At 36.0% G+C, this 14,852-nt stretch overlaps 1 protein-coding gene across 1 annotated transcript; it reads right to left on the reverse strand.

Annotated features, from left to right (window-relative positions):
- Positions 1–7,539: 7,539 nt before the first annotated feature.
- LOC117329635 (heat shock 70 kDa protein 12A-like) lies at positions 7,540–13,649 on the reverse strand. The gene is made up of 5 exons (XM_033887662.1): positions 13,605–13,649; positions 11,766–12,086; positions 10,549–10,782; positions 9,078–9,201; positions 7,540–8,762 (listed from the first exon to the last, which is right to left on the reverse strand). The coding sequence occupies exons 2-5, from the start codon at positions 12,081–12,083 to the stop codon at positions 7,669–7,671; spliced, it is 1,770 nt and encodes a 589-aa protein (XP_033743553.1). The 5' UTR covers positions 12,084–12,086; positions 13,605–13,649; the 3' UTR covers positions 7,540–7,668.
- Positions 13,650–14,852: the final 1,203 nt, after the last annotated feature.

Genomic DNA, 14,852 nt, shown 5'->3' on the forward strand with positions numbered 1-14,852 from the left:
CCGTGTCTATAATGTAGATCTACAATAGGCTGTATGTCGGTGTATATAATGTAGATCTACAATAGACTGTATGTCGGTGTCTATAATGTAGATCTACAATAGGCTGTATGTCTGTGTCTATAATGTAGATCTACAATAGACTGTATGTCCGTGTCTATAATGTAGATCTACAATAGGCTGTATGTCCGTGTCTATAATGTAGATCTACAATAGGCTGTATGTCCGTGTCTATAATGTAGATCTACAATAGGCTGTATGTCCGTGTCTATGATGTAGATCTACAATAGGCTGTATGTCCGTGTCTATGATGTAGATCTACAATAGGCTGTATGTCCGTGTCTATAATGTAGATCTACAATAGGCTGTATGTCCGTGTCTATAATGTAGATCTACAATAGGCTGTATGTCCGTGTCTATGATGTAGATCTACAATAGGCTGTATGTCCGTGTCTATAATGTAGATCTACAATAGGCTGTATGTCCGTGTCTATAATGTATCTACAATAGACTGTATATCGGTGTCTATAATGTATCTACAATAGACTGTATGTCCGTGTCTATAATGTAGATCTACAATAGACTGTATGTCCGTGTCTATAATGTATCTACAATAGACTGTATATCGGTGCATATAATGTAGATCTACAATAGGCTGTATGTCGGTGTCTATAATGTAGATCTACAATAGGCTGTATGTTCGTGTCTATGATGTAGATCTACAATAGGCTGTATGTCCGTGTCTATGATGTAGATCTACAATAGGCTGTATGTCCGTGTCTATAATGTACATGTAGATAGATCTACAATAGGCTGTATGTCCGTGTCTATAATGTAGATCTACAATAGGCTGTATGTCCGTGTCTATAATGTAGATCTACAATAGGCTGTATGTCGGTGTCTATAATGTAGATCTACAATAGGCTGTATGTCGGTGTCTATAATGTAGATCTACAATAGGCTGTATGTCCGTGTCTATAATGTAGATCTACAATAGACTGTATGTCGGTGTCTATAATGTAGATCTACAATAGGCTGTATGTCGGTGTCTATAATGTAGATCTACAATAGACTGTATGTCCGTGTCTATAATGTAGATCTACAATAGACTGTATGTCCGTGTCTATAATGTAGATCTACAATAGACTGTATGTCGGTGTCTATAATGTAGATCTACAATAGGCTGTATGTCGGTGTCTATAATGTATCTACAATAGGCTGTATATCCGTGTCTATAATGTATCTACAATAGACTGTATATCGGTGTCTATAATGTAGATCTACAATAGGCTGTATGTCCGTGTCTATAATGTAGATCTACAATAGACTGTATGTCGGTGTCTATAATGTAGATCTACAATAGGCTGTATGTCGGTGTCTATAATGTAGATCTACAATAGACTGTATGTCCGTGTCTATAATGTAGATCTACAATAGACTGTATGTCCGTGTCTATGATGTAGATCTACAATAGGCTGTATATCCGTGTCTATGATGTAGATCTACAATAGGCTGTATGTCCGTGTCTATGATGTAGATCTACAATAGGCTGTATGTTCGTGTCTATAATGTAGATCTACAATAGGCTGTATGTCGGTGTCTATAATGTAGATCTACAATAGGCTGTATGTCCGTGTCTATGATGTAGATCTACAATAGGCTGTATGTCGGTGTCTATAATGTACATGTAGATAGATCTACAATAGGCTGTATGTTCGTGTCTATAATGTAGATCTACAATAGGCTGTATGTCGGTGTCTATAATGTAGATCTACAATAGGATGTATGTCCGTGTCTATAATGTAGATCTACAATAGGCTGTATGTTCGTGTCTATAATGTAGATCTACAATAGGCTGTATGTTCGTGTCTATAATGTAGATCTACAATAGACTGTATGTCCGTGTCTATGATGTATCTACAATAGGCTATATCTCGGTGTATATAATGTAGATCTACAATAGGCTGTATGTCCGTGTCTATAATGTAGATCTACAATAGGCTGTATGTCCGTGTCTATAATGTAGATCTACAATAGACTGTATGTCCGTGTATATAATGTACATGTAGATAGATCTACAATAGGCTGTATGTCCGTGCCTATGATGTAGATCTACAATAGGCTGTATGTCGGTGTCTATAATGTAGATCTACAATAGACTGTATGTCGGTGTCTATAATGTAGATCTACAATAGGCTGTATGTCTGTGTCTATAATGTAGATCTACAATAGGCTGTATGTTCGTGTCTATGATGTAGATCTACAATAGACTGTATGTCCGTGTCTATAATGTAGATCTACAATAGGCTGTATGTCCGTGTCTATAATGTAGATCTACAATAGGCTGTATGTCGGTGTCTATAATGTAGATCTACAATAGACTGTATGTCGGTGTCTATAATGTAGATCTACAATAGACTGTATGTCGGTGTCTATAATGTAGATCTACAATAGGCTGTATGTCGGTGTCTATAATGTAGATCTACAATAGGCTGTATGTCCGTGTCTATAATGTATCTACAATAGACTGTATGTCCGTGTCTATAATGTATCTACAATAGACTGTATGTCCGTGTCTATGATGTAGATCTACAATAGGCTGTATGTCGGTGTCTATAATGTAGATCTACAATAGGCTGTATGTCGGTGTCTATAATGTAGATCTACAATAGGCTGTATGTCCGTGTCTATAATGTATCTACAATAGACTGTATGTTCGTGTCTATGATGTAGATCTACAATAGACTGTATGTCCGTGTCTATAATGTAGATCTACAATAGACTGTATGTTCGTGTCTATGATGTAGATCTACAATAGGCTGTATGTTCGTGTCTATGATGTAGATCTACAATAGGATGTATGTCGGTGTATATAATGTAGATCTACAATAGACTCTATGTCCGTGTCTATAATGTAGATATAATAGACTGTATGTCGGTGTCTATAATATATCTACAATAGGCTGTATGTCCGTGTCTATAATGTATCTACAATAGGCTGTATGTCGGTGTATATAATGTAGATCTACAATAGACTGTATGTCCGTGTCTATAATGTAGATCTACAATAGGCTGTATGTCCGTGTCTATAATGTAGATCTACAATAGGCTGTATGTCCGTGTCTATGATGTAGATCTACAATAGGCTGTATGTCCGTGTCTATAATGTAGATCTACAATAGGCTGTATGTCCGTGTCTATAATGTATCTACAATAGACTGTATATCGGTGTCTATAATGTATCTACAATAGACTGTATGTCCGTGTCTATAATGTAGATCTACAATAGACTGTATGTCCGTGTCTATAATGTATCTACAATAGACTGTATATCGGTGCATATAATGTAGATCTACAATAGGCTGTATGTCGGTGTCTATAATGTAGATCTACAATAGGCTGTATGTTCGTGTCTATGATGTAGATCTACAATAGGCTGTATGTCCGTGTCTATGATGTAGATCTACAATAGGCTGTATGTCCGTGTCTATAATGTACATGTAGATAGATCTACAATAGGCTGTATGTCCGTGTCTATAATGTAGATCTACAATAGGCTGTATGTCCGTGTCTATAATGTAGATCTACAATAGGCTGTATGTCGGTGTCTATAATGTAGATCTACAATAGGCTGTATGTCGGTGTCTATAATGTAGATCTACAATAGGCTGTATGTCCGTGTCTATAATGTAGATCTACAATAGACTGTATGTCGGTGTCTATAATGTAGATCTACAATAGGCTGTATGTCGGTGTCTATAATGTAGATCTACAATAGACTGTATGTCCGTGTCTATAATGTAGATCTACAATAGACTGTATGTCCGTGTCTATGATGTAGATCTACAATAGACTGTATGTCGGTGTCTATAATGTAGATCTACAATAGGCTGTATGTCGGTGTCTATAATGTATCTACAATAGGCTGTATATCCGTGTCTATAATGTATCTACAATAGACTGTATATCGGTGTATATAATGTAGATCTACAATAGGCTGTATGTCCGTGTCTATAATGTAGATCTACAATAGACTGTATGTCGGTGTCTATAATGTAGATCTACAATAGGCTGTATGTCGGTGTCTATAATGTAGATCTACAATAGACTGTATGTCCGTGTCTATAATGTAGATCTACAATAGACTGTATGTCCGTGTCTATGATGTAGATCTACAATAGGCTGTATATCCGTGTCTATGATGTAGATCTACAATAGGCTGTATGTCCGTGTCTATGATGTAGATCTACAATAGGCTGTATGTTCGTGTCTATAATGTAGATCTACAATAGGCTGTATGTCGGTGTCTATAATGTAGATCTACAATAGGCTGTATGTCCGTGTCTATGATGTAGATCTACAATAGGCTGTATGTCGGTGTCTATAATGTACATGTAGATAGATCTACAATAGGCTGTATGTTCGTGTCTATAATGTAGATCTACAATAGGCTGTATGTCGGTGTCTATAATGTAGATCTACAATAGGATGTATGTCCGTGTCTATAATGTAGATCTACAATAGGCTGTATGTTCGTGTCTATAATGTAGATCTACAATAGGCTGTATGTTCGTGTCTATAATGTAGATCTACAATAGACTGTATGTCCGTGTCTATGATGTATCTACAATAGGCTATATCTCGGTGTATATAATGTAGATCTACAATAGGCTGTATGTCCGTGTCTATAATGTAGATCTACAATAGGCTGTATGTCCGTGTCTATAATGTAGATCTACAATAGACTGTATGTCCGTGTATATAATGTACATGTAGATAGATCTACAATAGGCTGTATGTCCGTGCCTATGATGTAGATCTACAATAGGCTGTATGTCGGTGTCTATAATGTAGATCTACAATAGACTGTATGTCGGTGTCTATAATGTAGATCTACAATAGGCTGTATGTCTGTGTCTATAATGTAGATCTACAATAGGCTGTATGTTCGTGTCTATGATGTAGATCTACAATAGACTGTATGTCCGTGTCTATAATGTAGATCTACAATAGGCTGTATGTCCGTGTCTATAATGTAGATCTACAATAGGCTGTATGTCGGTGTCTATAATGTAGATCTACAATAGACTGTATGTCGGTGTCTATAATGTAGATCTACAATAGACTGTATGTCGGTGTCTATAATGTAGATCTACAATAGGCTGTATGTCGGTGTCTATAATGTAGATCTACAATAGGCTGTATGTCCGTGTCTATAATGTATCTACAATAGACTGTATGTCCGTGTCTATAATGTATCTACAATAGACTGTATGTCCGTGTCTATGATGTAGATCTACAATAGGCTGTATGTCGGTGTCTATAATGTAGATCTACAATAGGCTGTATGTCGGTGTCTATAATGTAGATCTACAATAGGCTGTATGTCCGTGTCTATAATGTATCTACAATAGACTGTATGTTCGTGTCTATGATGTAGATCTACAATAGGATGTATGTCGGTGTATATAATGTAGATCTACAATAGGCTGTATGTCGGTGTCTATAATGTAGATCTACAATAGACTGTATGTTCGTGTCTATGATGTAGATCTACAATAGACTGTATGTCGGTGTCTATAATGTAGATCTACAATAGACTGTATGTTCGTGTCTATGATGTAGATCTACAATAGGCTGTATGTCGGTGTCTATAATGTAGATCTACAATAGACTGTATGTTCGTGTCTATGATGTAGATCTACAATAGACTGTATGTCGGTGTCTATAATGTAGATCTACAATAGACTGTATGTCCGTGTCTATAATGTAGATCTACAATAGACTGTATGTTCGTGTCTATGATGTAGATCTACAATAGACTGTATGTCGGTGTCTATAATGTAGATCTACAATAGACTGTATGTCGGTGTCTATAATGTAGATCTACAATAGACTGTATGTCGGTGTCTATAATGTAGATCTACAATAGACTGTATGTCGGTGTATATAATGTAGATCTACAATAGACTGTATGTCGGTGTCTATAATGTATCTACAATAGGCTGTATATCCGTGTCTATAATGTAGATCTACAATAGGCTGTATGTTCGTGTCTATAATGTAGATCTACAATAGGCTGTATGTCCGTGCCTATGATGTAGATCTACAATAGGCTGTATGTCCGTGTCTATGATGTAGATCTACAATAGGCTGTATGTCCGTGTCTATGATGTAGATCTACAATAGGCTGTATGTCCGTGTCTATAATGTAGATCTACAATAGGCTGTATGTCCGTGTCTATAATGTAGATCTACAATAGGCTGTATGTCCGTGTCTATAATGTAGATCTACAATAGGCTGTATGTCCGTGTCTATAATGTAGATCTACAATAGGCTGTATGTCCGTGTCTATAATGTAGATCTACAATAGACTGTATGTCCGTGTCTATAATGTAGATCTACAATAGGCTGTATATCCGTGTCTATAATGTAGATCTACAATAGGCTGTATGTTCGTGTCTATGATGTAGATCTACAATAGGCTGTATGTCGGTGTCTATAATGTAGATCTACAATAGGCTGTATGTCTGTGTCTATAATGTAGATCTACAATAGACTGTATGTCCGTGTCTATAATGTAGATCTACAATAGGCTGTATGTCGGTGTCTATAATGTACATGTAGATAGATCTACAATAGGCTGTATGTTCGTGTCTATAATGTAGATCTACAATAGGCTGTATGTCGGTGTCTATAATGTAGATCTACAATAGGCTGTATGTCGGTGTCTATAATGTAGATCTACAATAGGCTGTATGTCGGTGTATATAATTTACATGTAGATAGATCTACAATAGGCTGTATGTCCGTGTCTATAATGTAGATCTACAATAGGCTGTATGTCCGTGTCTATAATGTAGATCTACAATAGACTGTATGTCCGTGTCTATAATGTAGATCTACAATAGGCTGTATGTCGGTGTCTATAATGTAGATCTACAATAGACTGTATGTCGGTGTCTATGATGTATCTACAATAGGCTGTATGTCCGTGTCTATAATGTAGATCTACAATAGACTGTATGTCGGTGTCTATAATGTATCTACAATAGACTGTATGTCCGTGTTTATAATGTAGATCTACAATAGGCTGTATATCGGTGTCTATAATGTAGATCTACAATAGGCTGTATGTCCGTGTCTATAATGTATCTACAATAGACTGTATGTCCGTGTCTATAATGTAGATCTACAATAGGCTGTATGTCCGTGTCTATAATGTAGATCTACAATAGGCTGTATGTCCGTGTCTATAATGTAGATCTACAATAGACTGTATGTCCGTGTCTATAATGTAGATCTACAATAGGCTGTATGTCCGTGTCTATAATGTAGATCTACAATAGACTGTATGTCCGTGTCTATAATGTAGATCTACAATAGACTGTATGTTCGTGTCCATAATGTAGATCTACAATAGGCTGTATGTCCGTGTCTATAATGTATCTACAATAGACTGTATGTCCGTGTCTATAATGTAGATCTACAATAGACTGTATATCGGTGTCTATAATGTATCTACAATTGGCTGTATGTCGGTGTCTATAATGTAGATCTTTAATAGACTTATGCCGGTGTTTACAATGTACATTCATAATGTAGATCTTCAATAGGTTGTATGTCTGTAGCATGACTTATAAGAATGAACGCAACATTAGCCACAATTACTACTGATAAACAAGATCTTTTTCTGCATCTTCTCTGGGATCGTATTGGGAACTTTTGGACTCCAGATAAAACGTTGCCGTAATAGATTTACCATTTTCCTCTGAAGCCTCAACTGTTAGCTCCGTTTTACCAAACAATAATTTCACCTCAATAACAATGTTTTCGCCTGGGGAAAAAAGTACTTCTATCGTTCCTAATTGGTTACAATACTGGTCGGTCGTATATCGGGGATTCTTTTCAAGGGATGTGACTACTCTCACCAGGACACTATTCGAGTTTTTGTACAGGGGAGAGTACTTTTGGGATTCAACTGCCTTTCCGATCGGAACTGTTTCCCCTACTTCCACGTGCTTGCTGAAGACGCCTCTGCAGAAATCTACTCCCCTCACAGTGATTTTGTTCTCGGCAGGATCGCCGGATTGGAATTTGCGCGCTACTGCTATTCCATAAGTATATCTTGATACGCGAGCTCTGATTACGGGAGGGCGTTGTCCAAACAGCACGGCACCTTTAACCACTGCCAGACCCGCGTCCTCGGGAATGATGACACGCTTGTCGGGAAAATTCTTCCTGATGGCGTTATGTATAAGGGCACACTCAGAGAAACCTCCGACCATCAGGAAAGTTGAGACGTTCCTACATGCCTCTTTTTTAAAAATATCCTTTATATAGCAAACTATGCTATCAGCTGACGGTGTGAAGAGACTTCTGAAAATATCCGGGTCTATTATAAGTTTGTTACCTCGCGACTTAATCTTTCCCTTAAAGTTGGTCTGTTCAATGTGTTCCTTTAAGGAGGTGCCGAATTCCTTCTCAAATATATCGAGCATCTGTTTAGGTATCATAAGGCTCACTGAGTTGTTACAATCATTTGAAATCGTCCTTTTTCTCATTTCGAACCACCGAAATAGTTCTAGCTCATCCTCTGTGTGTTTTATTTTATCCACGGCATACGTTCCGACGATCTGTACAAGAAGTTCAAGGAAGGATTTATCAACATTGGTCCCGCCAAAGGAACCTCCGCTCGCTTTGAACAATTCTTCTAGTACCCGATCTTTTACGTGTCTTTGGACGGTCACGTCGACAGTTTCACCTGTCAATATTAAAAACATATTACAGAAAACATTACATTAGAACGTATCCCTATGGGATAGTCACATATTGCGGACACATAATAGCGTCTGCTGGATATTTGATAATTTTAATTAAACCTCTTATCACCAACATGATTATGATAACGATGATAATACGAGATTTAGTATATTGACAAAACTGATTTACTCATTTGTAAAGCTTATGTTTAACTTTGATATTTTTTTGCTTGACAGAAGGAAGTTAAAATTGATGCTAGAATTAAACTTCATGGAAAGCACTACCTGTAATTGTCTCAATTTTGCACAGTACATACCACCAAGATCTATCACCATATACTCTGTCCCAATATCTAGTTCTTCCCTCAATGATGTCCTACAGAACAAAGCGGCAGCTTCCGGTTCTAGGGCGACTGTCAGATTGTCTTGTCTTATACCAGCCTGCAGTATCAACAAATGTTGGTTGATTGATCTAACTAAGAACTAATTGTACACATCATCAATATTTCGCAATTAAATATAATTTTTTTACAAGAAAAAAATTAGGATTTAGATAGTTAAAATAAAGAAAATCCCACAAATGGATTTAGACAAAAAAAATCTTGTATATAAATCCATACCAAAGCAAGAGGGAGGTTCAATAAAGAATATTTCAATTTCTACTCAAGTTGGACTCAATGAAACTACCAAACTTAATCTGTTTCATTTGCTCATGAATTTGACCAGATTAACATTGAACAGTGCGTATGAATACATGGTTAAAATCCTTCCGTGGAACTATTTCACTTTTTCTACATTGTTGTTATAAACATAGAACAATTATTAAAATTATCAAATTTATAATGTATTCCAGTATTTTACGAAAGACCAGATATGCTAGATACTTCTATTTTGACAAAATCATGCTGTTTTTAATCCTAAATTTGCGGACTATTTTACTCGACCGACTAGTCATGCACAATCCGGAACTCCTCGGGCTTTTCCCCCATTTGGACTTGCACAAGCTTCGAGACATTAATATGTAGGCCGACTTTCTTATAAAAAAAACAACTGAAATATAAGGATTGAATCTTGATTTGGTCGATTTCATGGGGTCATGAATTGAGTTGCTCTGGAGACAAATTCAACATGACCCCATGAAATCGACCAAATCAAGATTCAATCCTTAATAACTAAATGCAATTATATTGAAACTTCATTTGGATCAGGTCGTGCGATTAAAGATGGATTCCCGCATAGTTACGCTCAATTTTAGTTTAGCAAAAAAAATAGCAATGTATATCGCGCATGTGTGACGAAAAGGAAGCAATTTGGCTGTATTTCTATAAACGACTTCTTTTCTGAAACTAATAAATAGATATTTGTAATATTCGGCATATGACCTAGGTTGTAAGGATTCAAAATTGACATTTGTTAAAACAAATAACTGGCCTAGAAATAATCTAGGCATAAACAGTAACAATAACCTTTGGTGAATTAACCTAGTATAGGATATTCTTTCTTCACAGATATATAGTCCAGCTATAATATTTATAAATATTGACATGTGAATTATGAATTCCAAATTGTGTTGTGATTTTTTTTTTTTTTAATTCTGAGACTGATATGTTAACTCTATTGAGTGACGTCAGACGCTGAAAGGCGGACCTGACGCAATTGTGTTTTGATTTGAACGGGGCGTGGCTAAACACGATTGATCGTGGTTACATCGCAGATTAAAGCATGGTCTGTAGCCAATCAAAACATGCGTTGTCAACGAATCGTGTTAGAATGGTAAACACATGCTACCTTTTGCGCCGCCTTTCTCATGATTTCTTTTGCGATCTCATTCCATATAGCAGGAACAGTGAGTACCCAGTGGATGCTGCTGCTGTCACCTCCAGGGATTTCAAATGACCTTTCATCCGACAATCTATTCATTAGATCGTCCTTCAAGTACTTAATTACGTGTGCAAATATGTCCATTGCTGGCAGTTCCTTTTTGCCGGTTACATCCGGTATCATGTGGTCCTGACGTAGTGCCTGTTGGATGTTTTATACTCACATTATCATATATAGACGTTTAAATATTTCGCTGCAACAGATGAATGTATATAACCATATGACTCCTTCTTTAACAATGCCCGGTACTACTCTTGTTAATTTACTATTTCTAGGTAGTAACCGTCTTCCCCTCATTTTGGTATTTGCACGGCCCAGCCGATTTGATGATATATCGCCTACCTTCGAAAACACGTCACGATTAATATCATAGTAAATATTATACAAATTGGAGTATGTAACAATAGTTAGTACGTGTATTTCATGGTATCATTGGTAAATAATAGTTTTATTTTGCGATATAAAATTAGACGTGTCAGTTGTCAACGGCCCGTTCTAGTGAGGACGAGTTTCCTGGGTTTTAGCTTGATTTGTATGGCGAGATAAAGTTGATGATGGATAAGGCGCTTTCTCTTACGGAACGTGTCTGAAAGTTAATCTTTATTCTTCTTTCTTTCAAATGATTTTGGAGTTTTTTTGTTTTTTTTTGCACAGTGAAAATTTCTTAAGATTTAGCATACTAACAGACACCAAATATAATGGTGCTTGATTCCTTGATAAACTTCTGAAAATAAACACCGATTTTACGAACTACAAATGAAATGATTATGCATGTTTTTTATGCTAAATATTCCATGGAAGCACATTTACCTAGAATAATTCTAAACCTTGAGAGGTAAATGTATCTAATAATGATATCCCTATTTAACAATAAACTGTACACTACGTATTTTAAGTCACGTAGACTAACCAAACTTTAACAAATCGGTTAAGCAAATTAATTGATTTTTTGTTTATTTTTATTTCCAATGCTCAATATCATCCAGTATAAATCTTTATTCATTACTTCTATTTGTGAAATGATAGGCATAATTACAGGGGAATTATACCATTCTGAGTAAAGAGTGCAGACAAGGGAGGGAATCATGGTCAACAAAAGATCTTACTCGTAAAGACAGACCTACCATACTTTTCTGTAGACTCGTTTTGAATCTTTTGAAAAAGTACCAGTCCTCGTGTTCAGCATCCTCGACCAGTTCTGTGTACTGATCTTCGGCCTCGAAGCCAAATGAATGGAAAGTCTGATCTGGCTTCAGTAAAACACAAGTCGGGCCTTTTTCAGAGTGCATGTTCCCATACGGGCGGTTCACGTAGATTTGTCGAGGATTGTTCACATATTCGTGCCTAAAGGAGAAAGCATAATGCGAATAGGTAGTACCAATATCAATCGCAACCACGCATTCTCTGTCGTATCTCGATTCTCTGCCGTATCTCGACGCCATATCCTGCAAAATAAAGATTTAGAAATCAAAAGTAATCCTACTTATACATTGATGATACTTATAGGCCTTTGTTAGTGGTCCATGTCTTTAAATTATTAAACAGAACGTGGAGTGTGAAGTCATGCTGGATAAACTATGTACAATTGTTAAAGATTTGAGTTTTGAACACGTATTCATGTTTTCATGTTTTGTAAATTAGAATGTGTATTGTGATCGATTGACTTTGTATTGTTTATCAAGGAAATTCCAGATGGGGAATACCCTTTCGGTTGTATTTTTCACGTTTCTGATTGGCTGATAATTTTGGTAAGTGTTTTTTTTTTTAATAATGACCTTACCTGTACAACACTCTACTCTAGTACGGGACTACAACTCAAAGGACACACTGTATGTGCATTTCAAGGCATATCATTACAAATATTTAAGTCTGGTAAAGGTATACATGTAATTGGGCGACTCTTCACAGCTAGTAGATGTGTAATATATTTCGGCTTTAGACCTGGAAATTATTCTGGATATAGTGGTATTTTCCCATTAATTGTTGACACAATGCATGTTATAGTACCGTTATTTCTGTGTACAAAAATTAGTATTTCCTTCTGTCATGCACGCACGAACGCACACGTAACCAGAACCTTGGTGTTTCCTATCACATGTATCACCCCAAAACGTTATTCAACCACATATCAGGTATTTCATCAAACTAATAACTAGTTTTCTGAACCTAAATCTTCTTTTGATATCATAACCCTCGTTGGGTCTCTTTATTATTATTACATGTATTTCATTTTTTTTTCAGTAAACCAAAGTTGAAGCAGGTTCTGGTATAATACAGCTTATAAGCGTTGTAAAATATCATTTTACATGGATTATTTACAAGGACATCAATATGATGGATTGTCAGTCACGCGTCGAGAGGTATAAAAAAACGGAAAGCAGGCATTTACACAGACAGTCCTCTAGAATAACACGGTGTTGACATGCAAGTACAAACAATACAGACAAAACTGATAGAAATCGAGTTTCTTTAAATTGTTATATGATTAACAAGGATTATTATTGATTTCATAACTAGTTCATTGCAGCTTTACTAGTGCTGAAAATTGAAAATAAAGGGAAGTCAGAAGTTGCATGTTCTCATGGGAAAAAAGAAAATTCTGAAATCTTCTCCTACTTTCGTTTTCTATTATCCCACTATGACCAGCATTTCCATTCAAATTTTACTGAGGCATGTTGATTAAGTCAATATTTACATTGTTTAATGTGATTTAATGTATAGTTATCCCTGTATGTACGACAGCGAAATATACTAAAAATGTGATATCACTTTATAGCGTTATTGAAAGATACCAATGGATCTGGTTTATTTGTATAGCGGAAGTAAATGAAACATTTTACTTATTTATTTGTAAATGAGTTATTTACTTCTTACTAATAGAGTGATGCATGCGAAAATGAATGTAAACGATTCAAAGTTTATCAACTTAAACACATTTTATCAAGCGGATGGATATCACTTACCCCTGCTGTTTCGGTAAGCCAAATCTCTGTCACAGGTAAAAATAATTCTTGTGAGGCCCGCGACAGGGTACAGTATAATTAGAGCGTGTCAGTTTTATTTTTGTGAAATTTATCACACTGAATGTACTGGGATAGCCTGAGTAGCGCTTAATTGTAAAAGTAACCCCAACTTCAGTGAAATTGACTTGACTTAAGGGATCAACTTTTACTCTTAACATATACATGTACACAAATATTTCTGACGATATTCAGTTGATTGAAAGAAAATCTATAAACCCCCAACACACAATTATAGAAATTCTGTTTGGAAAAAAATGTATGAACAAATTATATAAAATGATATAAGCTATACATGGAACAAAGGAATACACACCTGAGAACAATCATATTGTGATTCAGTACAAATTGATATCTATTTCTTGACAAATATTCAGATATAATTTACATATGTTTGAATTGAATACTGAAAAATGTATAGTACATAATAATAATAGGTGCCCTATTCATATAAAGATATCTTTAAACGTTTATATATAAGAAAAAATTAATGTCTGTATTTGAAATAAAGATATATTTAATCAAATACATGTAGGGTTTTTTGCATGTTAATAGAAATGCCTATGTTTAATTTGAATATTTCTAAATAAATATGCAGGGCTGTATCAAATCATAAATGACTGTTGGTTATACTGTAGTGCTTCTGTATTGCTGTGACCATGTACACACGTGGTTTAAGGCCCATGTAGTTGTGTTTACAGCAGCAGCAAAGGCTGTTGTAGCCCCTCCTACTCCCTTATCGGCTTAATTGCTGACCACCCGGTTTTTTATGTAGGTCATCCCCGGCCTTTAAGTTTTCTGATGTGAATCACAGCTCACGTAATCAACAAATATATACTTGTACATATATGTAGCATAAAGGGCTACACAGCTTAATCAACCTATCATCTGCTGGTCTCCTTTTATGTATACATTTGTATGATGTTAATGTTCTTTCACATCATATGGATTTCGATATATCAATTTCTGATCGGATGCGATGAGTTCACTGCCCATTCTATTTTCATTTTGAATCTTGCTTTCTATCTCAATAAGTATTTGATATTTCAATCTTTGTCAAACACCGCCTCTGTCCCCACTCTGCCCCCACCCCAATCCCACCCCCTTACACCCCCTCTCCCTCCCAGCACTTATACGTACATGGCAATGTAAATAAGACAGCGACACCACGTGACTGTAGATGGGAATACC

The sequence above is a fragment of the Pecten maximus genome, chromosome 6 (assembly GCF_902652985.1).
Source record: "Pecten maximus chromosome 6, xPecMax1.1, whole genome shotgun sequence".
Lineage (NCBI taxonomy): Eukaryota > Metazoa > Mollusca > Bivalvia > Pectinida > Pectinidae > Pecten > Pecten maximus.

Excerpts from the sequence above, each read along its gene's own strand:
- LOC117329635 (XM_033887662.1), bottom strand. The coding sequence starts at position 12,083 with ATGGCGTCGAGATACGGCAGAGAATCGAGATACGACAGAGAATGCGTG. Across the intron at positions 10,783-11,765 it reads CGAGTCTACAGAAAAGTATG|GCACTACGTCAGGACCACAT; the intron begins GTAGGTCTGTCT and ends AACATCCAACAG. Across the intron at positions 8,763-9,077 it reads TATGGTGATAGATCTTGGTG|GTGAAACTGTCGACGTGACC; the intron begins GTATGTACTGTG and ends TAATATTGACAG.